The 27,383-nt window shown below is 34.3% G+C and overlaps 1 protein-coding gene across 1 annotated transcript; it reads right to left on the reverse strand.

The window, feature by feature from the left end:
• Positions 1-273: 273 nt before the first annotated feature.
• Positions 274-26,621, reverse strand: LOC120341029 (inter-alpha-trypsin inhibitor heavy chain H5-like). The gene is made up of 29 exons (XM_039409450.2): positions 26,079-26,621; positions 25,635-25,767; positions 24,917-25,047; positions 24,395-24,527; positions 23,889-24,032; positions 23,528-23,639; positions 22,415-22,547; positions 19,315-19,501; positions 17,345-17,579; positions 13,389-13,525; positions 12,669-12,837; positions 12,155-12,266; positions 11,727-11,907; positions 11,073-11,207; positions 10,631-10,812; positions 9,891-10,037; positions 9,292-9,442; positions 8,638-8,833; positions 7,645-7,936; positions 7,179-7,365; positions 6,469-6,699; positions 5,906-5,995; positions 5,588-5,715; positions 4,718-4,919; positions 4,309-4,533; positions 4,040-4,183; positions 3,388-3,555; positions 1,303-1,520; positions 274-686 (listed from the first exon to the last, which is right to left on the reverse strand). The coding sequence occupies exons 1-29, from the start codon at positions 26,609-26,611 to the stop codon at positions 527-529; spliced, it is 5,196 nt and encodes a 1,731-aa protein (XP_039265384.2). The 5' UTR covers positions 26,612-26,621; the 3' UTR covers positions 274-526.
• Positions 26,622-27,383: the final 762 nt, after the last annotated feature.

A 27,383-nucleotide genomic window follows, 5' to 3' on the forward strand; every position in this document is an offset into this window, starting at 1 on the left:
TGCTATCTACCATATCCGAATAAATAGCGCTCAGTCGCAGTACACTAAACTGGAAAAATAATTGCTGTTCCAAGAATCATGCTGCTTCAAGCGCATCAACAGCTGATTATTATCTACACCAGTATTTCTGCGGAATATAATTTGCTATTAAAAAACTCATTGTCTGTGTAGACCCAAATTCATCCAAAATTTCGTCTACCAAAAATCGAGAGAAAAACATATCCACCTTCCTAATCATCCACTTCCCACTTGCGTCATAAGCTTGATTTAAAATTAATACTTGAGTAATTTTTATTAAGAAATAAACATGCACAAAGGTAGTTGATGACAATGAGGTGAAATTTAACTATGTACATTTCTGAACTAAAGGGATAATCGATCAAAGGCAGCCCGAACCCGATTCTGCTTATTTCTCATGAAAGTAATATTTGTCCAACTTTAAAAATAGCGCTATAAAAACTGCATGCGAGTTGGACCAAAACAAGTCTAATCTTGAAGATATATTCCTTCGTTGTGATGATTAATCTTAGTTAGGGCGAGGAGAGTCAAAAATAGATAACACTCTGTAATCTTGCTTCTTTTTCCGCATGGCTTGTGCTCCGTTTTTATGGATATACCAACAGTCGGTTTTTTCTTGAGTACCAGGCAGATCCATCGTACGCTTAGCGACGGATATAAATTTACCCCTGTAAAAAAATAAAAAATTATTTTTAGATAAAATAGTCAGAAAATAGTGTACGTAATTTAATCGGACCTCCTGAAGTATGCGCACCAAGATGGCGCACAACCTGAAATCAGGTTGTGTAGCAGGTTAGGGTTCAGGTTGTGCGACATCTTGGTATGCATACTTCAGGAGTACCATCTGACCCGCCTGATGCTGCCAAAACCAAACTAAAGTCAAATTTTGCTGTTTCAGCTAAAAAATGACTCAAGGAATTTGTTGAGATAGCGATTAAATTTAATTTTGGCACGAGGCTTATTGTTTTCCGCATTCGTTTTTGTAACAATGTAATTATTGTTCATAAAATGTATCTTGTACGTCACACTTACAAGGTCCAGGTGGGCAACATTTTTGGCCCCTGGTCCGAATAGGTTGCCCAACCCTGTTCTAGTAGGGCGTTGCTAGAAGTTCAGTTTAGTGTGAAATACGCATAATGGAAGAGACGATGCTTTTGTTTAATTGATCAAATGACTGATATTTTGGGTTCGATTGAGATTCAATTGGGGATACGAGTTCTTTCCTAATTCTTTAGACGAGAAAAATAGAACAATATATTTGATAAAAGAAAAGTAATCAGTTACCTGATGTACATCTGCTGATGTTCCACCTTCTCTTCACTTGTATTTGAGTGGCCTCCGACCAATCCTAATTTGATTGCGTGGTTAGAGTAAGATGATAAACGAGAAAATTGTCCCAAAACACCGTCCGAATGGCGGCTAATTGAACTTAGGTTGTCCGAGAGTCCAAAATCCAAATGATCTCTTTGATACATTGAATGTCTTTGTCGATGAAGTGTAACCTGATGGCAGAAAACAATGAAAGTCGAAATTGAATGTTACTACCGACTATAACAATAGATTGGAATTATGGTACAGGCTACGTTGCTGTAAAAAATGCAAGCTCCATCTGAAGATGCATGTTTATTAGAACACATACCCAAAGAGCTGGGAATTTTCGAATACCTGATGATTCCAGAATCGAATCGAATATTTTTCTCGAATCGAATCTCGAATACTTGTATGTAATTGCACTGAATTTTTTCATTGTAACTGGTCATGTCAACAAATGAATTATTGGAAACATAGAATACATCACTTGGACAGATTACTGAGCGTGCACACACAATGGAAAACACTTATTTAATTCAATAATTCACTAAAGAAAATAGTCATATGTCAGAATTGCATTAAAAAAATGGACTTCAATAAAAAAAAGGGGGAATTCACCTCGACCATTGGTGGAAAGAAAAAAAACAAGAAGGCGGCAATTCGAAATTTTGCTCTCAATCGATTCGAATCATCCACTATTCGAATCGATTCGAATATTCGATTCGAAGCGCCCAGCCCTAAATAACCACATAAATTATTGATTCCAGATTAAAAATAATACATGTCAATGTAGTACTTTTCAACTTTTCCAATATTAAAAGTATTCTATTCAAAGTTATATATATATTAAGTGTCTTAGTGATTGGTAATCAAATCTTCTTAAACCAACAATGTTTCGTTATAGTGCCCATACAGTACATATATGATAGGAATTAGTGTCTGAGTGATTTCTCTTCTATTTAAAACTTTGGTAATAAAATACGGCCATCATACTTCGAATATTTAGTATGATGACTGAATAGCGAAGGCAATGTCATATGAACTAATGATCAGGGAGTTTCCAGAACGTATTAAGTTGAACACGCAATTAAGTAACAGAAATGACATTCCATAGGGAAACTCTGGCGCTAAATTAATCTCCAGGGGTCACCAGAGTAGACTTTGACCTCAGCAACAATACCCGAGATACTCCACATGGGAAATACTTATCGAGGCATCAGTGTCGATTGATTTATCGCCATTTTGGAAAGTTCAATCCACAAATCAGAGTGTAATATCAAAAGGCAGGGCAACCTTTATTACAAGAGGGCCAGATTTAGGTAATTGGGTGAAGTCGCGGTTAAGATATATATTATCCTTTCTAGTAGTTTCAGGCACAAAAAATGGTCTTACGGTATGTTAGGGGCCTTTGCATTGGAATTGCTCGCACGTACCATAATAACTAAACTAAAACTCGTTTTGCGGGCACATCATTCAAAATGGGCACTTCTTTGCGGGCCGCACAATATTCTTTTGCAAGCCACATTGGGCCCGCGGGCCGCAGTTTGCACACCCCTGTCATAAGGCACAGCACCTTATTCGACACTTTGTACAATAAGAATAAAAAAATAGCATTGTTTCGCTCAGATATTTTCACCCATATGGTTGCGTTTGTAAGTGTTGTTATGTTCGTAGTTATCTTTAATATTTCAAGAAATTGAATAACTCTGCTGTTATAGTTTTTATTTTAGATGCATTAATTAAAACAGTAAAAATATTGAAATAAAATTATGTGAGACAAATAAGTGTTTGTGAGGACTTTTTGTTGAACAAATCTGAAGAGTTTATTTAAAAATATGGCGATTTTGAAGAACATAACTTATTTTCAAGAGTCGAATCGCAAAATACAGCAAACCGAAACACAAATCCCTAATACATTACAGCATGAGTTTTACTGGTGCCAAAGCTTTACTTACACTTAATGACCACTTATATAAAAATTCATTAGTAATCAAATAATATTAATAATATATTATTAGTGAAGAATCAGAGTTTTATCGGCCACTAATGCTTACTAACCCGGAATGACATTCCTTGATAACGAAGTTCAATAATTGAAGACATATGTGATACTCCGGTGATTTCTAAACTGAAATCATCTCCCGATTCGATAAAAATTGGATTCATTGCAGAGATAGTCAGGTCAGCAGATCCTTTTCTACTAATGGTAACGTTCCATGGAGTGATCTGAATTCATATATCATTGAAATAGTATAACTTTAAACTGAATTTTCCCTAGACGATACAAATTTGAACAAATAAAGTTCGGGCAAGATCACAAATTTCTGCATGAAATCAAGAAATTTGCAAAGATACATACAAACGTCAGGATATCACTGCCCTAATAAATGTTTATATAAAGCGTAGGTACTCCTGCAGTATGCGTACCAAGATGATTAGGGTTAGACTATAATTTTAGGTACAAATACTACGGGAGTCACTTGGCTATAGTACCCGAACTCGTAATAGAACTAAAATAAGGAAAATTGGAATGAAATTATGGCCTAACCCTAACCTGGTACACATACTAGGCTCCGGTGTCCGCCATCGCCATCTTGGTACGTATACTTCAGGAGTACCAAAGTGTATTATACCTATTATACTGAGAAAAAAAATGTAGTGACGAAGAAACACAAAAAAACTCATATATATATACATAAATAGTATTTACCAATATCTTCTTTGACGGTAGGATGATTCCAATTCTTGAAACGTATGTTCTTTTAGTTCGCCCCGACGATAGGGGCGCTGGAGCATTTACCAACATTCCATTCACTATCACATTTCTTTCGGGATCGTATATGAAGTTATAGATCTGTGAAGTTTAGATACGTTTACTTATTGTTATCACAGAAAGATAAATGAAGTTTTTAAAATGAGTTGAAATTAAAAATTATTGTTTATATACAGTTCTAGGAGAACAAAGCGTAAATTTCTCACCTCGTCTTCCTGTCCATCCCAGTTAAAGCAGATGTTGATTCCTGGTTGGATTGGAATAATAAAGTGAGGATCACCCGAGAATCCTCCTCCACCACCCCCACCTCCTCCACGACTTCCACCCCTTGGCCTTAATTTATCCCTCCTCGGAGTAGCGATCACACGAGATAATGCAATACGAGGAGGTGCTTCATCGAAATCTGTGCATCCGTCGCCCTCACAAGCCGCCTAAGTAAACAAAATTGAAATCTTGGTCAAAATAAAATTGTAACAACCATGCAGAATGGAGATCAAGAAGTAAGTGCACCGCGATGTCGCACAACCTGATAACCCTAACCTGGTTAACATACTGTGTTCAGGTTGTGCTTCATCGTGGTGCACATACCACGGGAGCACTGAATACAATACTCACACTGAAACCATCAATGAAGTATTCATATTCATCAGTTTCTTCAATACGGTCTCTTTCCGCTTCTTCCTTTTCTTTCCTTAGTCTTTCCTCCTCTTTTTTCTTTTTTAGTTCTTCTATTTCTTTCTTTAATTCTTCTTCTATAGCCTTCCGTTCATCAGATCGCAGGACCACAAGTGAAGTGAGAGGAGTCACAAAATTATATCTGTAAAATAATCACGAATTAGGCATTAGTAATAAAAAAAAAGTTTGTACAAGATTAAGAACGTTGTTTCGAAAAAAGTATGAAAAACGATTGGGATTTTCTCCTAGTAATTGGGAAAATCTAGCAACATAAATAAATGAACACTTTTCATACAAGAATTGCTTTGTTAATTTTATATAACAGCAATAAGAACCATTCGACTAACTAATATTCGATTGCTCCGTTTAATGAACGATGCGATGAAATATAACAATCAACGATAAAAGCACAAATTTACCTTAAAGAGAAATTTTCTATGGAACGAAAACACCTAGCTAGAATCTATGATCTTAACAATCAAGATTAACTTAAACAAATTTTTTGTTGGCACGCCCTCAATGTCTTTAACAATTGTTTCGGCGCTCCAGAAGTGTATGTACCAATATGGAGGTAACTAATTTTGTTCGCCTACTTCACATCAAGTTGTAGAGAGGGACTGAAAACTATGGGCAGGGGCATATTCACATGGCACAGGTACATACACTACGGGAGTACCTTTTTTCATTTTTTTCTTTGTGCGGCCAAACTCATTCTTCTTACAATTAAAGCAGACCGTATAGTTAAAAAAATTTCTAATAATTTCCAGTATTATTCATAAACAAAAAAAAGTTTGACCAGATAATACTCACTTCAATGACATATTTAAAGCTTTTGCATTAATTTCTTCCTTCAGTGTTTTATTATTTTCCAACGTTGCTTCGAGGAATAATTCTTTGAGTTGTAGGAACGCCCAAAGTTTTTCAGTAAAATTTTGAATCTAAAAAAGGAAAAAATTATTGGGTTGAAAGTGTTAACTATAAGATATAGAAATTAATTTGGGTTTAAAAATGTATTGACATTGATACCTAAATCATTTTATCGAATTTTGCAAATTGAATCTTTTTATTGCATTGTATTAAATTTGGTTGGTTAGGGTTTAAAAAATGTCATGATATAAAATATCAAACTTGATTTGGAGATTCTTTGATCTCTGATTCTTTGTCTGGATCGATGTCAAAATCTATTTCCAAGTCGTTGTCGAACGATTTTCCTCGAACCTGCACAATAGTGGAAATTCATAAGATCATATTTGGTTGGAATTTTCTTGCATCGCTGTTATTCGATTATTCGATTCGATTATTATTGGACTAGACACCATTGTGTTAATTTATTAAAACCAAATTATATTCGGCAGTATGGAAGTACAGCTGTTTGCGGTCCATAATACTAAAAAAGAACTGCACTTCACTCACAAAACCTTATTGTACCTGTGAATTTTTGGTACTTGAAGTCGAAAGAAGTCGCTATAATGCCATTTATTCAAATTTGGCTTGTTAAATCTCTCTTAACTTTACCAGTTTTTATAATTCTTTCAGCATTTCAGATAACTTTCGGTAAATTTCTATCAAATTTAGCTGGAATTTTGCTAACACTGCGGTGATATTAGTCATTTGATCTTTTGAATCTACGAAATTGCTTTGAAGAGATTACGAGATAATTATATCTTGCGAATTTCTTATTAAAAGATTACCTGCGCTTGAATGGATCGTGAAGGTCTCGCTAATTCATCATCCAACATGCCTTCCTCGCCTAGCAATTCTAAATCGTTGTCAGGTCGAACCATACCGGCAACAATCAATTCAGACCCAGCGTGAAATACACTGAATGTGTTTACCGTCAGTTTTTCAACCTTTTCTTTCGGATATTCAATGGAGACATCGCGCAGGACTGGTTTAGTAACTTCGTCGAAGAAATTTTTAATCTATAAAATATCTTTGATGAAATGAAAAATGCAAACTTAAAGTCTTTTTTACAAGCTTTCGATCTAGTAAAGTCGTAGGCCATCTCTGAGGGACACGCTCGGAATCGCACCTATAATTGACCTGTGCTGTTTTGTAGGTTCGAATACCGTGAGAAAAAATTAATTATGCGAGACGATTGCTGGTCGGTGGGTGGTTCACGTAATCAAGGTCGGTTACGGCTTCGTGCACCCTCAAGTTCAAGCATCGGAAATGAAGAATTGGGTAGCTATCCTATGTACACGAATTGGACAAGTAATGGGCGAGTCCCAGCGGTTTGCCGTGTGAGTAAGTAAGGTTATATAGACTTTCCTTTTTCTCAAAATATGAAAAAGGATACATAAAAGACATCAAATTTACATCTAAAGTAGAGCTCTATCGTTAGTGGGGAAATGAAAAAATAAATTTACGACGAAAACATACCAACAGTCCAAAAACACACCTGTTGGTCAGCATCCAGTCCCTCAAATACTCTTCTAGCTGTTCCACCATTTTCAGCAGCAAGTTTTGTCAAAAAATTAAAATCTGTCAAACTACCAAATCCTAGTGTATGTAAATTGAAACGTTCTTGATTGTTCTTAGTCACTGAGTCTACGATGACTTTCGTGTCAGTTTCTCCAATTGACGGTCTGAATAAAATTATTTTGCAACATATTATAAACAGTTTATAGACACTCATATAGAATATAGAAACAGTGTATATAGACGCTTTAAAAGCCGCTTGACTACTTCACAATGGACTAAAAAAACGACACAGTAATCGAAGACAAATCACGAGTTGCATTGTCAACATAGTTAGTCTTGTAAAAATGGATTGTTTCGAAATAAGCGCTCAAAATCACATTTGGGACATTAAAAGCTAGAATACATTTGGTTGTATAGTATGGTTCTTAATTTGATTCATGTACCTTCCATCAGTCATAAAAACAATCATTTTAGCATAGTTATCCATGTTTGGATCTAGCTCAACTGATCGTTTTGTTAATCCATCCATTCTTTCATGATGTTCTATAAAATCCTCCATTGATGGACCTTCAGATATTTCAACAACTTTGTCATCTTCTTCTATGGCAAGTCTGGGTTCTATTGGGAAAACCGGAAAAGGATCGATAATGACTGGTGGCGATGGTTCAGGCAGAAGTATCGGCGGGGTCACAATATCGGTGATATTTTCCTCAACTCCAGAACTTTCCACTTCCACTGTAGAAACATGTTCGAAAGAACGGGAAAATTAAATATGAAGTTGACAATATAAATTCAGTGAAATGTTTGAACTGTTAGTAGCTTATTGCCTGTCACTTCGTCATCGGAATTTTCGGCCATTCATAGTAATCAAATATATCTGAATAGATTTCAGAATACAGTTTCTTTGTTAAAACGCATATGCTGTTTTTATTAAAAAGCTCGAAATGGATAGTTATGTTTTTTTTAAATTTAAATTCGGTATGCGATTCCAAATATCTTGTTGTGGTGTTTTTAAATTAAAAAGGAAAGTAAGTAACATGTTGTTGACAAGAGAGATTCTATGAGAAAACAGAAGCCAATTTTGGACCAATAATATTAGTTGCAATAGCCTGGGTTAAAGGAAAATGCGGAAACAATTTCAATAATAATATCTTTAAGTTATTAAACTGTATTTCGTATAAGATAATGGCAGGCGCTCCACCAAATGCTTTTGATTTTTATTATCCATCCCATCAGTAAGAGCCAAACATAGACACCTTAGTCTGCGCTTAATAATCATAACAACCAATTTTATTTATTCTATATTCGTGTTTAAACTATCAGTGGAAGAATGACTTTTTGTGGATGTAAATTTAAAAATTTACGAAGGCTATAATATAATATTTTCAAATGTAAAAACAAATCTTTAGACACAACAATATATTAACAACACTAACCCTCAAGTTCTGGCATGTATGGTTCCAATAATTTAATTGCGACATCCAAGGCACTGACGACGTTTGTTCCGCCACGAGGTTTAGAATCACGTACGTAGGCGACTGCGTCTTCGACCGTCGACTCTTCTGCATAAGGCATGGATTCTTTCATCCATGGTTCGGCTTCGTCACCAAAGAGAACAAGATTGAAACGATCCTTGAGAACAAAGGTTTAGAAATATCATGTAAAATATTTTTTGCATCGTAGAGTATTGTATTAGAGTGGATGCTGCGCGTTTACAGCGTACCAGTGCTAAGATGATAGGAGGTTATGTTTTGCTTAATTGTTGTTGCTGGGTTGCAAAGAATCATATTTATCCACAGCCAATGGATTAATCGATTTCACATTTTCAATACAATTCAAAAACAAATCGTCTAACACCAAATTTTGTTGTTTTTTCAAATTCAAACACGTTCATGTGATATTCATTACAATTCTTTCAATATTTCACTGGAATTTCACTGACACTGCAGTGTGGTATTCGCTTCCATATATTCGACCATTGGTATCTTTGCGTTTTAGATACAATCGATTAATACAAAGACAACTAACACGTCTACAGAAATACATGATCTGAATATGTGCTGTCATTTAATAATCACAGTTTATCATACCTCTTTGTTTAAAGTTTGCAATGTGGAAGCAAGGGCATTCTGCATTTGTGCCATCTTATATCCATACATAGAACCTGATGTATCGATAACAAACACGACGATCTTTGGTGTAGGCGGAAGATCAGGAGGAGCAAAGAAATGAGCAAAATATCTGAAAATGGTTATTATTTCATTAGGATAAAAGGTATTGGAATCCAATACGCTTACCAACGACTCAGTCTGGTGATGATGTCACCATGAAGAAATGATTGAGATCAGTACTCAATAGTTTATTTTTTCATCATACATTCATCATTACAGAATATAAAATATTCAAATCAAAAATTTCGTGTCAATGTGAAGAAAATCGTCAAAAACAATACTGGCTACCGAGCAGATACACCATTGATTAAGCATAACAGTAATTAATAACTAATTAGTAATTATTGGTATAGTATTTTAACAATAGATATTAGAAAAGCGATGCCGGAAAAAAACAAGGTGACATTTGCAACAGCGGTAGGCTGCTTAAACCATACTGTTTTCCATCAATGCATACGAGGTGGAATAAATTTGATGAATGTATATATAATGGCTTACCGATTGCATGAAATACTCACCCATTGGCGACAGATACTTGTCCAAATAATTGTGGCCTTGCGACATCATACTCCACGGTAAATATTCCGGAAATACCCTTCGGAGACCACTTTGTTTGTGACGCCACATCAGGAGCGTAATGAATGTGTGCAGCAGTGTCATGACGACTAAAATAAAATAATCATGAAATTTAATTTATTCAGATTGTGAAGAGATGGCATTTGCGAATATTTTCTATAAAACCATTTTCAAATAATACGTTCAAAATCAGTTAAAACTTAAATCTTTAATGTTCCTTTTTAGTGCAATTTATAGTATTAGCACTAAGTGAAATCATGATTTATTTGAGAAAAGAAAAAATTACGTTATGTAAGTGTGTGTACGAATATGGAGGTAACTAATTTTGTTCGCCTACTTTACATCAAGTTGTGAGAAAATACTGAATCCTATAGATAGGGGGTATATTCACTTGGCTAACACAGAGAGTCCCCAAACTCGTAATAGAACTAGTATAAGGGAAATCGGAATAAAAGTATGGTTTAATCCTAACCTGGTACACACACTACGGGAGTACCCAAAATTGTACGGAGTTGAAAGTCGCAATTTTTATATTCCTTTAGTAAATAATCACTGTCGGAAATGGTAGGTCTGAGTTATCGGAGTCGAGTATTTTGAGTCTGAAATGTGGGCCTTACTTCAATTCTCTACAATAACATTGTACACCCAAATATTTTTTTATATAATGTATTTATAAACAAACCTTGTTGTAATAAATGTTCCCTTTGGTGCCTCCTCTTCAACAATATTTGTCAGTGTTGTTTTTATCGGTAAAACACGAACAAATGACAAACGATCTTCTTCCGTTATATGAATATCTATGGTTAATCGACGAATGGGTTGGTCAGGGTTGAGAACGAGAGAGTATTCGTATCTTCCTCGAACCTTAAAAATAGTTAACAATAATATATCGATTTTTGTATTGAGAATAAAATAATCAGAACAATTAACTAATTATGATATTGAATTAATTTTAGAAATATGTGAACATTGCATTACAGCACATATACTTCAGAATAGTTCAGGTGTTTTCGGATATTAAGTTCCAAGATACTTCAGTCAATATTCATGATGAAGAAATAATTTTGTTTGTCACCCAATTTTTTTGCTACGACATTGCATTTAATTTAGTACAACAAACTCACCCTTCTCAAAAGTTGTTGATATGTCAGAATAAATTTAACATGTTGTCGTGGTTCAACGAACATACTAGTTCGAAACGCTCTCGTTGAAGTATCTCTTGCTGCAACATGACCGGCAACTGTACCTCGGGATTTCGCCTGAAGGGATAAATACAAAAGTCACAATCGTTATGGATGTGCATTTCTATGTGAGTTTACTCGTTTTGTAGTCGCTCCAGAAGTGTGTGTACCAATATGTAGGTAACTAATTTTGTTCGCCTACTTTACATCAAGTTGTGTGAAGGGAATGAAACCTATGTGCAGAGGGAATATTCACTTGGCTCGCACAGACAATCCGCGAACTCGTAATAGAACTAAAATAAGAAAATCGGAATAAAATTATGGTCTAACCCTAACCTGGTACATACACTACGGGAGTACCGTTTTGTAGAACACAATTGATACTCTCTTAATCCCAAATGAAACGTTATCTTCCAAAAACAAAGGTCGTTAAACCAAATACATATATGGAAAAAACAAGAAACCAATATATACACTGCCTGAAGATATCTTATTATCACAACTTTTTTACATCAATAATTGACCACTTTGTGACAAAAACTTTTAATGCGGTAAATAATAGCGCATCATGGCAGATGAATCTTAAATCAAAAGTACCTTGTCGTAAACTTTTTTCGCTTTTTTCTTTTCTTCGATTTCTCCAACTATTGTTTCATTTTGTAATTCGATTACAATTCCAGTGATAAAAGCATCATTTGGTAACAAAATGTCAAACTCGGCTTCTCGACCAATGTCTGCGTTATTTGTCACCATCGATGTAACGACGGTTTCTGCAAATCTGAGAGAAGATACAAAAGAAAAAATACTAATTATGCAAAAGCAAATGTTTATTAAACATAAAACTGACATCATTAAGAACGTAAAACACTGAAAATAAAGTAAAATTCTATTTTTTATGAAATATATATTCTATCTCATCGTTAATTTTTATCAAAAACTAGAATGTCGTAACCGTTTCTACAGTCTGAAATTGTAAAAGGAGGAATCGTGACATGTAAAAGTCGTATATCATGATGGATATTTACCTTGCATTAATGTTGGTTTTAATAGCAAAAGCATCAATTCTCGGACGTTTCTTTTGGCCGACAACAAGCGTACAAAACGTGTACTGAAAAGCCATGGGATTTTTTCCTTTTGCTGATTATGAAGAAAAAATAAAATATTTGAATGTGTAAACTATGATATCCCTAAATATGTTGGGACTTTACCTATAACTGGAAGAAAAAATGGTAACTAGGTATTAAATCTATATATTATACAATGATCGTCATCATGCGTTTGTCTATTTATTTGAGTAATGGAATCAGGGAAAATCCCAATATCATTTAATAGAGATTTTTCTGTAATTCAACTATAATTCAGAAAAATTATACAATAGCAGGCACAACGCCTAAATATTATTCAAATATAGTTCTATATTATAAATCATTCTAAAATATAAGATAACTTTATTATTTTCATGAGCTATTTCTTGTCCCAAGTCCACAAAGAAAGTTTTATAAGGTTTTAAAGCTTTGTAAAAAAGGATAGTTAACTTACCAGTTATCGTGATCTTGATAGCTGTGCCGTCTCTCACACTTTCATCGACTCGAAATCTCATTAATTTTGTTACACCCTCCCCTCTCGTCAGCTTGATTCTCATAGTTTTCACACCACCGTGGAAAGACGAGGCATCTTTTTCATCAGAAGTCGTCACCAAGAAATGGTCCTTGATTCAACATAACAGATATATTAAAATAATAGCAGTGGTAGGTTAGGTAACGATGAAATTTATTAGGCTCTATAACTCTATGTATTCATTTTGAACTAAAATTAGAAAACACATTAACAAAATATCGATTCAATTGATGGTATAAAAATACTTGTTAGTAATCAAAAGTATAAGAACACTATTATTTAATATATTCTCCTGTTTTGGATATTAATCTTGTCATATATTCATTGCTGACGTTGTGAAGGCAACATTTTTGGCAGATATAGAATAATATTTAACAGTTTTCGCTGGGAAATTTAGACAAGAGCTTTTCTCTGACTCCACAATCCATTAACACCATAAAGATTTAACTTAAATACCAAAATACCTCCGAGTTTTGTATGGAATTTAAGTTTCTTGTGTCTTTATACTAGAATTACAACGCATTATCATGATAATTTCACATCCAAAAAACAATATTCAATTTAATGGCAAAGCGCCAACAGCATCAAAAACGGCAAATTTCGTCTCGCCAGACGAAAACAAATATTTGAAATATTACTTACGTCTGGTCCAAAGTTTTCCAAAGTGATGTTAGCACTGGCTTCTTGTCCAGCAATGAAGACAAGTTTTGATAAATCGCAAGATATTTTAACATGAGACGCACTTAATAGTTTTGGCTGCATTCGTTCAAATACGTTACCTGAAAACAGATAAAAATAATGCCTGTCTTAATTTTTACAAAATTATTCATTTTACAAAAGTTTGTTCAAAACCAGATGTCATGCCGTTCATTTAAATTGGCGTTAAAAGATTGCTACAAGCCAATACTGAGGGTGGTCATATGCATAAACCCGTGTCAAGGACCATTCATTAAATTACTTTAGGATCAGTGGTTTGAAAGTTATGAACAAAAAACTAAGCAGGATATGATGAAAATTTTCATCTAGTTTATTGGGCAATTTCATTACCAGATGTTACTGGTGACGTCATTATCAATAACATGAAATGATATCGTTTATCATCGCTGTACTCGCAGATTCATTTTTTATTTTAAAGTTTTTAACAGTTGGAAACGAGATCGTCTAAATCCATAATTTTATCATAACGCGTTCTTATATGGCAGATAACCTACTATAATGATTATAATAACACAGTAATGTGTTAAACATGACACTCGCGATTAAACGCGCTCAAGTAGCGTCACAAAGCAAGACTCAACATACGCTGCTTAGGAAATACAGAATTTTCACGTCGGAATTCAGTGATTTACGTTATTATTTGGAAGCGTTTACTATTATACCATCACTCTAAACAAGTCACACACAACTAATCAGTTAAAATCAGGTGGGAACTAACAATGTTTTCCATGATTGAAATTTTTCCCGTTCGACTACGTTATCCCAATTAGCTATATGTGTGGGGACTAGACCTCTGAAATAACCAGGGATCTTTAACATGGTATATAGGGACCACAGGCAGGCCAATGCCTTGACCACCATTCCATTTCGTCCACAACTAAGCACATAAACTATACAAGCTTATATTTATTATTCTTTGCTGGTTGATAGTGGTCAGTAGATGAGCATCGACTTGAAGAAATTATTACAGTATGGATATAGGAACATTTGGTATTATTATTTTTATACTTGCCAGTGTTGAACAAATGTTTTTTTTATCGATGAAGGTTTTATATTTTGTGTTTGAAAAGTTAAATTTACCTTTCCCTAACTGTATTCGCGATCACTGAAATTTATATAATCCGACTCGGGCTTGTATAGCTGCTAACTTAAATTTCTGCTTGATGTCTATTGCTACAAAATTTCACACCACGCCAAGACACTCTCGTCAGTCGATTAGGTATCGATGTCGTATAACTGATATATATGCAGGCAAACTTAAGATTGAAATTTCATCAATTCGGCGCACATATGCTGTGCATTAGGTACTCCCGTAGTGTGTGTGCCATGTTAGGGTTAGGACATAATTTTATTCCGAATTTCCTTACTTTAGTTCTATTACGAGTTCGGGGACTGTATGTGTTAGCCAAGTAAAAATTCTCCTGTCATAGATTTCAGTTCATTCACACAACTTGATGTAAAATAAGCGAACAAAATTAGTTACCTCCATATTGGTACACATACTTCTGGAGCGCCGTGCATTGTTTATGTATGTGCCTATTATTAAAAATCTAGGTAATATTAATATTCGATACCCAAGCCCCACTTCCAGAAAACATTAGGATCCAAAAGTTAAAAAAGTTATATTTATAATATTATGTGGCACGCGGATCTCAAGTGTGTAACGCCAGCAGCCTTGTAAATCTTGCAGTATTTTCCATTTTTGTACAATCAAGCGTGAAATTCCTATTGAAAAGCGGTGACTAAAAACAAGGGCATGGTTTCAGTTCCATGAAGCGTAGTCATGCAAATCAATCATATTTTTCTGGTTAATATTAATCAATATACTTTAAGATTACTATCAGTAGAATTGCGCGAGACTAACTCCCAATCCATTCTCAATGCCTTTGCGCTAGTGGATCCGTATGCGTATAATGCAAGGATGCTGTAGCAGGAATAAAAATAACATAATATGCAATACAAGATTTCTGCTGCACACTAACACAAATATATTTCTGTTATATCATAATATATTTGTGTTAGTACAGCAGGACTCTTGAATTGCATATTAATCCAAGGTTACTTGGTTCTATCAATTTTTAATTCTTTTTGTATTTATATATCGATTTGTTTGCATTTTTGATAAGGACCTTAACGGCATTGGAGAAATGAACGAATCGAATACACATATTTTACAAGTTAGGGTACAACTTATGAAATATTGTTGAGGTATATGACCATACTATATTTGAGATCTACCGTTATCGGAACCGATTATAGATATCGTCAATATAACGGTTTCTGAAGAGAATTTGAAAAGCAAATGCACGGAATGAAATTTTTCATCGTATCTTATTCAATTCATTATAACTGATACGAGTTTTGAATTTGAACGGAGATTTAATTTTTATATTAATTGAAAAATAGAGAACTCATTTCATCAACTGGGTACATCATACTGTTTTTAATTAAGTTTATTTTTTCAAAAATACGGACACGAAAAACAGCAATAGCGGTCATTTCGACCAAGTATCGAAATATTTGCATCGGTTAACTTATTCTTGGCAATACTAATGCATGAACTAATACTATTCCATTCTATTAAACATATAATATCAGATCTTCAAATTTATACATAGTACCTTATATAACTGATGAATATTTTATTTTCATAAAGTTTAATTTTTATCTCTTTTTTTTTTTGAGAAACAAATAAATATAGAAAAACAAGGTTTTATTCAGATTTTGGAAAAAAATTCTTAGAATTGCATTATATACCGCGAAATCAGAATCGGCATTTTTAAAGAAGAATTATAGTAAATGGTAAAGACCAAAAGCTCATTAATCTTATAATAATTGTTATATAGATATGTGATTGCAAATTAATAATATAAATTTAAACACGATAAATCAACATTGCTAAGGAACCAATGTGGGTATTTTTATCAAATATATATACATGGCAATTTAACCTATTTAATATTAATATATATAAGCTGTATAAACAGGTATTTTACTTTATGCAAAAAGCTTTCTGTCGAAAAAAAAACAAAAAAAAAAAACAGTGTGCACATACTATTTGCAGCAGTAGAATAGTTTAAATTTGTATATTTAAATCCCCACAAATATCTTTAAATGTTGGCTAATTTTGATTCCTCTTGACATATGTTACAAGGGCTCTCGGTTATGTAGAGCAGACTGCATGTAGTTTTCAACACGGTTCGGGTTCCGCCTCGCTGAAGATGAAAGGCAAATCTAGTTTTCAATCTCAAGGCGGTATTATTGAAAACATACCAAGTCGGAACTTAACTACAGCCTGTGGGAATATTATGCCGGTTCATGTGATCACTACCGCGTATTATTTTGCAGTTTATCAAGATTTGCGCAAAACATCGTACAGAGTAATGCGTGGGCAGTCTCGCCGACGAACGACAGGTTTCCGGTAAACTATGGGGATTTCCGTAAACATCTCATCGGAAGGAAGTTCTCCCAGAGGCAAACATGTTATCAGTGCAGCAGTTTGGGTTAAGTCCACAAAAAAACTGTCAACATAATCAATGCAATCGGTTGTTTTGTTTAAAAATGCACCAGGTTTAAAAGATGTTAAAAGTGCAGAGGCGGGTTAACATCACCATCGATTATTATTATTGAATCTGTTTGGACGATTTTCTATTTGATTAGCCGACTTTGGTGAGAATGCGGGGGTTTTCAAACATAGCAATAATACCGTTGCAAGCGACGATTGCTGAACTTCAACCACGCAAGCGCACATTTTCAGAGCTGTGGAAAATTAATAAAAAAAAAATAATATGAATCTTAGTTATTAATCAACAAAGAATTTTTTTATAGCATTTCAGATTTATCATCCATTTTTATCCTTACTACATAGTATCAGAACAAACCTTTGCTGTCATATCCTTTGACAACCACGCGGAATGAACCAAGCTCCGAGATTCCTTCCTTAAATATATGAGGTATTGTATTTCCTACATCGTGAGCAACAGGTATTGTCTTTGTAACGCGTCCTTCTTCGTTGACAAGTTTTAGTGCCGTAGCCTGAACACGTTCGTCATCATATCCATAAGCGTCCAACACAAGACCTACCGATTCCTCAACAAACGGATCGTGATCGGAGATCTGAATTATATATATAACAAAAACGAAAACTCAATTTAGAGTTAGTGACTTTGTAATAATGCGACAGTGAACTTTTGCACCGAGACGAACGAACGAAATCGCCAACACAATAGTTAGGATTGCATCCCTCATCCAACAAAAACCAGAATTAGATATTTTTTTAAAGCAAAAAATCTCTTCTAAATCAATTTAATAGTTGAGTGAAAGTTTGGTAATTGCCAGCACAAACATAAATTTAATTCTGTAAAGCTGTAGGTTATGGAACTATGACCAGAGACACCAAGGATGGTTTGGAAATTGTCACACTAGTGCTCTCCTGAGAGCCTTTCGAAATTCGAGCGAAGTCATTGTAACACTGTTCGATAGATATTGACAATTGGCATTGAAATAAGGGTAACTAATCGTTTGTTCACACTGGATTTTGTCTCTAGTATTTTTCCCCATTTGTCATGGATGTTTGAAAATAAACGGTTTTTATTTATCTCTCGCAACGTTCCTGACTTTTCAGAAAATTCACACGACCTCGAAGAGAATCTTAAGCAAAAGCTTGTTATTAAACTCATTTTCACGCTTGATAATCTAATAATAGTAGATAAAAAACTAAGACGAGCAATTTTTTGCAATTTACTACCGGATAGAAATCCCGCAATCCCCTAACACTTGAAGATCACTCACTTATCAACTCAATGGTCCGTGTCGATGACGCGAAACGTGTAATCGATACTTTTTATATGTTTAATCATTTTTGTAAATTGAGGTCGAGAAATATGAAATTTAGTGGTCGGAAGTCAGCAGTGTGATAAATTTATTGCAATTCATTACATGCTTCAACAATTCCAAAAAAATTGCTTCAGTGAAATTGTAGAATATTGAAATTTAAATGATTTTTCAAAAATGATCAAGTCGAATATCAACGCAATTCAAAAAACATATGAAATAAAAATGGATAAGTAAAAAGTGCGTGTGAATGATGTCGCAGAATACTCTTGAAGATCTGTTTTTTTAAACGCAACCCTAAACAAATTAACTATAAAGCAGTCCCAATCGCTGTATTATTGGCCTTCAAAATTGTAAAAAAATAATTCATAACACGGGGAATTTCATCATTTGATTATTCTTTCAGTATTTTTCCGCACTGCATATCAACCGTTTTTCCCTGAGGATGATTTGCCGAAAAATATTGGGATATCAAGTTTCTTTAACTGCGATCAACCATCAATCTCATCACCGGTAATCGTGGTTATTCGCCTGATAACAATCTCACAATGGAATAATATTTAGCTTTGTACGCAGACTGATGAGCATAACATTACATGAGATGACTGAAACACCTTTATATATCTGAATTTTGGCAATTGATATTTTCGTTGTCAATAAAAGGAATACATCATATAATACATTAATAATGAAGTATTGATCCTTGTTTTTGACAGGCTACACCGCATTTCAAAAACAAATGTAATCTAACGAAATACGGAAGTGCGATTTTGTTGCAATACCATAGCCATTTCAAGTAATTTCAAAAAAATACATTATTTCAGCCAACAAGTATATGTAAAGTAAAAAGTATTGATGCTATTTTGACGTTGAGTTTTGATGGTATTTTGACGATGATAGTAGTCACCTCGGCCGCTGAAAACCGTGATCATTTTCTAACTTTTCACCAACATAACAAAAACTCGAGCGCCGCTAAAATAGCCAGTTTTATGTACGACAAACAAAGTAGGAATATTACCTTGTAAGCATCATCGGGTTCTGACCTTCCCTTAGTAAAAACATTGAGAACGAATCCCAAAGATGTTTTTGCTTGAATTTTTACTGAACAGTTTATTGTCTCCACATCCATTCCAATGGACCATTCACCAAGAGAAGATGACTCATTTCCTGCAATTTTGATGTTAGTCGCCCATACATCACCATACCTGATATTCAAAGGGTTCAAAGTTTGAACGTTAAATAGGAATATGCAAATCATGTCGCATTAAACTTTGACACTTGAAATGAATAAACTTCGTTAAAGGTTGACCTTCCTTATAATTCATTCCCTTTCGTTGAGGACTCAATACCACCTTCTGTTCGAAATTGTATAAAATAAAAAAAATGATCAACCAAGGTAAATTCCAACCAAATAATTCAACAGCGGCGGATGATCGGAAACTGCAGAGGATACCCGAAAGTGTATTAATGGGGCATTTCAAACTTGTTTTTGTTTGAATTGCCGCTTGCGCCGTAAACAACATCATAAAAAGGGGGTAGTTTCGATGATATCAACTATTGACAATCTATTTCAATATTATGCACCTTTGGCAGCTCGGCATAAGAATCTTAGTTTAATGACATTCCTTGTAAATAAAAGTCAGATTAACATGGTGGGCGGTGGCATATCTGTTTATCTATTACAAATGTTAAATGGTTTTCGCGTACTTCATACACCATGACCTCGTTAAGGATTCAAGTTGAAATCAAATGGTAGTTAGTTAAAACAAGTGCGGCTGAGCAAGATAGGCCATTTAGTTGATTATACATGCTTTCGGCACGCAAATTGCAACCTCTAATCACAAGTTTTGTATGGATTGCTTCCTGAAAGGCAAATTACTATCGTAGGCCTTTATGTGGGAAAGATACATTGTAATATTCTTCTAAGTGTGTACAACGTAAAGTACCTTTGCGACAATTGTAAAAAAAGTCAATTAGATGAGAGGTAAATGTTTTCATCGACAACAAGTATGGCCCATATGCGATCAACATATAAAAGTACCTATTTAAAATATGACGTCAGTATCTCCAGAATCAACAAGATAAGGACTAAAAAATGCAATGTAAATATCGAGGAATGCCGCCAGGTCCAAACGTTCTCATTTATTTTGGTTCTTTCGTGTTTTTTTATTGAATAATGTACACATTCTACAATGTTTACTCAAATCTTGAGAACTTTTGTGTGATACGACGGGGCGCTTGTACAGTTCTCTCTTTTTATCACACCATATTGGCGTGACTGTCAAATATATATTTTTTACAAAATGGCAGGTGGTGTTTTAAACACGCTATGATTACATTAATATGATCAGAACAGTAAAAATTAAACCGAAGTTTAAAAAATTATAATATTTTACATATAATATCACAATATACATAACGCCTAGGATATTGATCTCAACTGAATGTCGACTTTCATTTGACATTCTTATGAATCATATCTTATAGGTGATTTTCGGAAATATTCTCAGAATTTTGATCAGAATTGATTGCTGCATAATCACTCAATTTAAATACAATAACATTTACTACATTTGAGCAATTGCGTCTGTGTGGCCTAAGCAAGACTCAATGAGTTTCTCAATAAATTTTAATCAAATCATTATAGGAAATGACATAACTGGCATCTATTTACCACTGATTCGAATGGTATTTTGAAGCAGAAGAGAACGTTTGTATCGATATTTCCACTCAAACTTTCCTCTTAGTGTTACTTAGTGTTGAATATATTTATAGACTGTCTGATAGGCATGTGACGACTGACAATAACTTCGAGTGAAGGCAGTTTATATCCCTATGGATTTGGGGACGAAAATATTTGAGGTTCATCTCATTTTTGGATATGTAGGCAACACTGTACCGCTACTAAAATAAATCCTCTATTCAATTTTGACCTTTAAGGTGATTTACAAATTGGAACTTATTATCATAAGCAAATTTGGAAATTGACATTAATTAGTTTTGATGAATTTCAGAAATGCACTATGAACTATAGTGGGGTGGCCAACCTGCTTTCGACCGCGATCGACTGAAATCTTCAAATAGCTCGCGATCGACTGATCGATAATAAGGTCATACACAAAAACGAATTAGAACTGAATATGCTGATAGCTGTACTTAATGTAGTGTAAAATTTGTATTTTTTATGTTCCATTTAATTTGATCACGTAATTGTACCCGGAGTAAATGTTTTATCATTCATTACTTATCGATTTTAATATAAGTAATTAATAAGTATGTTGATAGGTATTTGTCTGTTTGTCTGTCTGTCTGTCTGTCTGTCTGTTAGATGCACGCGATATCTCACGAAAGCGAGGTTGAATCTGCTTCAAATTTTGCATGTGCATTTATCATAGCTCTGATGATAAGCCTATCGATTCTCGATGAATTATGTCGTATAATTAGCGAGTTATTAATTAATTAGTGATAGGACACACGGTGTCACTATGAAGTAAGAGCGATGTTTTGGGGGATCCCCTAACCTTCGATCGATAAGTCTTCGGTCTCCGACCGATATTCTCGTTTAAGATTTATTCGGATCACCGATCATACAATTCAAGCCTTGCCTAATTTTTAGTCGTAAGTGTCGAAAATTCCTTTAAAAACTCTGCCAAGTATTCATGTTCAGTACTGTGTTTGTCCTGTTCTAAAACACACAACAGGCGCTGCATGAAACTGGTTTGACGCTTTTTTTCGGGGTATGCTATTGAATTCACTCAACATCAGACGCGATCGACTACTCGAGACGTGGCGATCGACGTGTTGGCCACTCCTGAACTATACGATCCACCCATTCCCATTGTAAAATAAATTAATTACCTACAAAATGATTTGTTTTCTTTAAAATTTCCGTATTGAACAATAAAAAATCATTTTTGATACCCTTGATATATGTATAGTATTCTTAAATTTCACATCAAAAAATATCAAAATTGTACAATATCATATAGAAATCTTAAATTTGTGAGTATTAATAAAACTATTATTTGCAAAGCAAAGCCGGTCTGTCAAACTTGAACCATTCATTTTATAATATAAATACATATGTGTCTCATTCCCTTACAATTGAAAATTCTAACCTGTCTCCATCTATCTTTATATGCTTGTCGGACCCTGGCTTCATAACGTGGGTGTGCTCGCAATGACCTTGAGTTTCCAATAGTATTTCTTGCACCGAGCTATCAACGTAAAAAGGTATCACATTGCTGGGTTCTGAATAAAATAAATCAAGAAACTAGACAACGAAAGATATAAATTTTAGGTATTTCATTTGTTGGTGAAACTAAAAATCGATAGTTGTAGTAAATCAGTTGCAAATTCAAACTTGGCCGGGATCGCAATGTTGATTTCTGAAGCCAATGGCAATCTGTTATTTTATTTTCACATTGTTCTTAACAAAATACACTGTTTTCGTTTGACATTATTGTGAAATCGCCAAAAGAAGTTACCGAAAAATTAAACTTAAAGGGGGATTCATAACCGTGTTGGTAAATATTATTAGTTTCGTTATGACAACATAAAAACAAAATGTCTAACATATACATAGTATGGTATATTACAAGAAACAAACTTTTAGTTTTCTAGACATTGGCAACTTATCGAAAGTGAAACCGTTGCAAAACAACGAAAGTTTCAACGAGTAACTCAATAATAGGAAAAAAAAACGCGTTATTAGTTTGTGGTTGGTAATCGGCGGTACAAAGTCCCAAGCGGCATCAGTTATTTCAACATCAAGCCGATTCGAAACTGAAACCAAATGGCCCAATAACAATTTTCTCCTTTAGCGTTATCTCCTTGAGCGGTCGAAAAAAAGAAAAAGGAAATATCAAAAATTCCCCATTGATGAAGTCCAGCAATTGATTGTATTAATGGAGACTCAAAAAGTATGGGTTTACGGGTTTCCTTTTTTTTCAGCTCAATTCACAACCAAGCCCAAACATATCCCTCTTGCATCTCTCGGACACAAAGAACAAACTCAGTTCATGATCAACTAAAACGCTTCCGCACTTTATATTGGAAAAGCTATTTACACGCCATGTGAGAATATCAATTTCACGCATTTTATGTCAGTAAGTTATCAAAATGAAAATGTGTCCTGGAGATGCATATATATCTATGATTCATAAATATTCCCCTTCGTAAGATAAAAGAAAAAAGTACTCGATTTCGTTTGATATTGGTATTTAATATACCTTGAGCATTCGATACCACTGTAACTTGCTTCAGCAAAATGACTCCTTGTTTAGCATTCGATTGAACAATATCTGTTGTACGGAAAATGTCGCTTCGACTTATTACGAGAACCTGACAAATAATAGAAGAAAAATTGATTATAATGGATTTGTTGAGAACTGATATGGCGTAAATTGTAAAATATTATTCGTGCATAAAACAGCATTGATTTTAGTGAAAATACATTTTTTTGGTAAATATTATCCTACTAACGGTAACCGGAACTTATCTGATACGACACTAACTAGAAATTACAGTTGAAAATGACCAACTACTTGTCAAAAGCAAATAAGAGGATTGTGAATGAAGAACGATACTCACTTTTCCTCCAGTTTGCTTTGCAATGTGCTTATACAATGGCATGCATTTTTTATATTCTCCATCATTAGCACAATTACTAATGCTGTTAGTGAGCATAAACGTTACCACGATTGATTTTTGACGAGCCTGGGCAACGACAGTATCCTGGAAGTGAACATATATTTTTTTTAATCATTGGTGAAACACTGGCTATGCCACACTGTATAGAAATTGAGCATAATCCAAATTACTTAGCAATCAGAATAAATGAACAACCAATGCAAATACCGATAAAGTATCGCCATCCGTATATAAGTGGATTAGTGGTTAACGCGCTGGTGGTAGGATGTGAAAATTTGACTTGACTACTTCAACCGAGAAAATTTTCAAGAAAATTTATCTCGGTACTTATTTGGTCGCGGCTGCTTGTCCGGAATCTTGTTCTAAGCCAATATGTATGAGCCCTCGAAATTTCGACAAGTTTGGGATTTGTGTCATAGAGTTCAAATGTTAAATAATGTCCATACCTGCAACATGTAATCTTTGGCATCCACGTCGGATATGACATAAATAGTAGATCCAGGTCTACTGTTTTCAATCGCAAGTTGAATTCCCCGCATTGCAAGTTCTGGGGCATCTCCACCTCCATGAGCGTATAATCTGAATTAATGTAAAATTTTAATCTCAAGTCTCGTGATTACAATACATTTTATTTGATTCGTTCTAATGGCCATCGTCACAGATATAGCATTGTTTTATGTCATTTTTTGTATTTATTTGAAGCTAATGCATATTGCTGAGCTATATTCTTCTTCCCAGTTTTAGTTTCAGTAGATCTTGGAATTTCAGCAGCAGGAGATTAATTTCCCTTACTGTTAAGCAGTGTTGGTGACCTTGCTTTATGCGAGTTACCATTACAATTATATATAATAAATCTCATGAAACTAAGAGTGATTATTTTTTTTTCAAAATTTTAAATAGCTGCTTGCATTGCGTCTTGCTGGGGTCAAAGGTGAAAAATACGAATAAGTGAGATCGACATATCTTACTTTTCCAAAGCTTGGTGATATTCTTCAGCATTGTTTGTTACAGTTACAGGACCGACACCAGGATCATTAAAAGGAACAAGAACAAAATCTTGTGGTGCATCAAGTGTACCTTTTGTAAATCGGACGATTTCCTTAAACGAAGATATTGGCTCTTTTGAAAAATAAATTCATTACACTGGATCCGTGGTGCAGTGCTTAATATTTCATAAATATTTTTGGAGCTGCAAATCTTTTAATTTGAAAATGCATTTCGAGCTCATGTACAATGAAATTACGGAAAAAGGTCCGGCGAGCGAAAAGCCGGGCTTCAATCTCTATCATAGCGGGTTGAAGAAGAAGCAAAATGCTTTTCTAAGATCAAGTAAAATCTATCTGTTTTAATCTTCTCTCTTTGAAATGAAAATTATTAAAAATGACTGACCAAATACATGGCACAGTATTGAAAATTCCAGTCGATATTAAAAAGTTTGGAAATGACATTAAAAACAGATATCGCATTTCTATATGATCACTGCTTGAAACTACTGATCATTCTTCACATTCCACAAAAATTAGACTATGGTGTATGAAATGTTATTTAATGTGCTTCCTGCGAAAAAACTGAAATAGAATTTGCGGCCCCAGAATACATTTAAGTTGTCCATGGCCACATGGCTACACTGGATAAAACTTTCTCGTTTTAAATAAATAGTATTCGTGTTAGAGCTAATGTCTGTACCTGAGCACGCCGTTTCGCTGCATCAATTTCACCACTCATACTTCCGGTATCATCAATTGCGAATGCCAGAGTCGATCCGACACCAAAGGCAAAAAATTGGCTGAATGCGGTGTCTCCAACCTCATTTCTGATTCTGTAATTTAGACATGAAAATACCATTTAATGTTGCATATTAACCTGCGACTAATTGGAATTTAGGCTGCTCATAAGTGTATGAATGATAATCATGTCGTTAATTAAAAACATTTGGTGACTATTTTGTAGTATAATATATGAAAGTTCGCTTTTTGCTGATATCGAATCGTTTTTTGATGACTGGCTTTTCATTGTATTTTATTCTATACTTCTTATTTCCAGTAAATTTTGGAAAGCATTTCTGTAAATCGAAGTTTCGAGTATTCTGATAACATACTACATAATTATACAAGTCGCAGTATTTATTACCTGTAACACTCAACTTCGATAGCCTCCAATACATCATTCAAGATGTATTCTTCAACACATAAATCATTCTTCCAAGATTCCGTTTCCCCATATTCGTCGATGATAATTCTCAATAGTTGTCCTGCTTTGTTCCGGGCATATTCTCTACTGCCTGCCGAAATATACGAATACAAATTCCTGCGCAATGTATCGCGATCTATCGGTCCTATCACCGGTTCTGCTGTCGAATATATGAGTTGCAAAAGTGCTTTTTTGAGTTCGACAGTTGAAGCTTCATCTCCATAGTAATGCTTGAAAAGTCCACTCGGGGAAAATGGTTTTACTTTGTTCGGATCGAAAGTTTCATTTCCCCGCGGGTGGTCAGCATAAAATGAAATTGCCGCAGCTGTGACTGCATTTGTTATAACATCATTCAGTGGAGTACAGGTTGGATTTATCTTCTGCCAAAGCGAGTCATATTTTCCGCCAAGCCTAATGGCTTCCAGAGAAATAACCGCTGCGCAAAAACTAATCACCACAAAGAAAAATTTCATAATCAGTCTAAACAAAGAAATGGAACATGTATGAAATTCGTATAAATTTTAATGGCGCTTCCAATGAAATTGACTCAGAACGATGACTTAGTTTATTAGTTCAAGACGCCTTACTAATCATGCTATAGGATATGTGCAGTATTCCGTCAAAAAATTAATATGGCACAGGAAATATCTCAAACTTTCAATTGAATATTTATTCGTAGGAACTTATTCAGAAAATTAAAGTATAATACATGAAACGAGATATGAACCAAACCACCTCAGTTGAAACTCCTTAATTTGAGGATAAATTGGCCGAAAATGATAAGTCAGAAAGAGTATGATCTACTATTTTGTAGGTTTAATCTATTTATGGTCGTCGGTTCCAAGAGAAAAAAATAATTTTGACAAATCTTACGATACGGCGGTGAAAAACGCACTTTGCACCGACATTGAAAGATAAATAGCCAAAAAAAGCTCACTCGAGAAAAGCGATTACGTAAGATTAAGCTAATATTCCGATATTATGCTTCTAATAGTAAAAACTAGTTTATTCGAAAATTTTTATTTTATATTGCTTGAAAATCATTACTTTGGCAAGGTAAAAATACGAAAAAAATATAAATAAAACGAAAATTTAACAGGAATATGAACGCAAAAATCAGTAGTTACAAACAGAAGAAGAAATTTCCAGAGAATCACAATGTTTTATAGTTCCATGGTGAACATTGAGTGTTATCAGAAGGCTATTTTAAGCTTATAAAATAAGTAAAAATACCGACGGCTCCTG

Source organism: Styela clava, chromosome 14 (assembly GCF_964204865.1).
Source record: "Styela clava chromosome 14, kaStyClav1.hap1.2, whole genome shotgun sequence".
Lineage (NCBI taxonomy): Eukaryota > Metazoa > Chordata > Ascidiacea > Stolidobranchia > Styelidae > Styela > Styela clava.

What these genes read in the sequence shown, in the direction of transcription:
- LOC120341029 (XM_039409450.2), bottom strand. Translation starts at nt 26,611, where the DNA reads ATGAAATTTTTCTTTGTGGTGATTAGTTTTTGCGCAGCGGTTATTTCT. An exon ending in AAAACCAACATTAATGCAAG is followed by an intron (nt 11,908 to 12,154) that starts GTAAATATCCAT and finishes ATCTTCTCTCAG; the next exon opens with ATTTGCAGAAACCGTCGTTA. An exon ending in GGAACATTTATTACAACAAG is followed by an intron (nt 10,038 to 10,630) that starts GTTTGTTTATAA and finishes ATTTTATTTTAG; the next exon opens with TCGTCATGACACTGCTGCAC.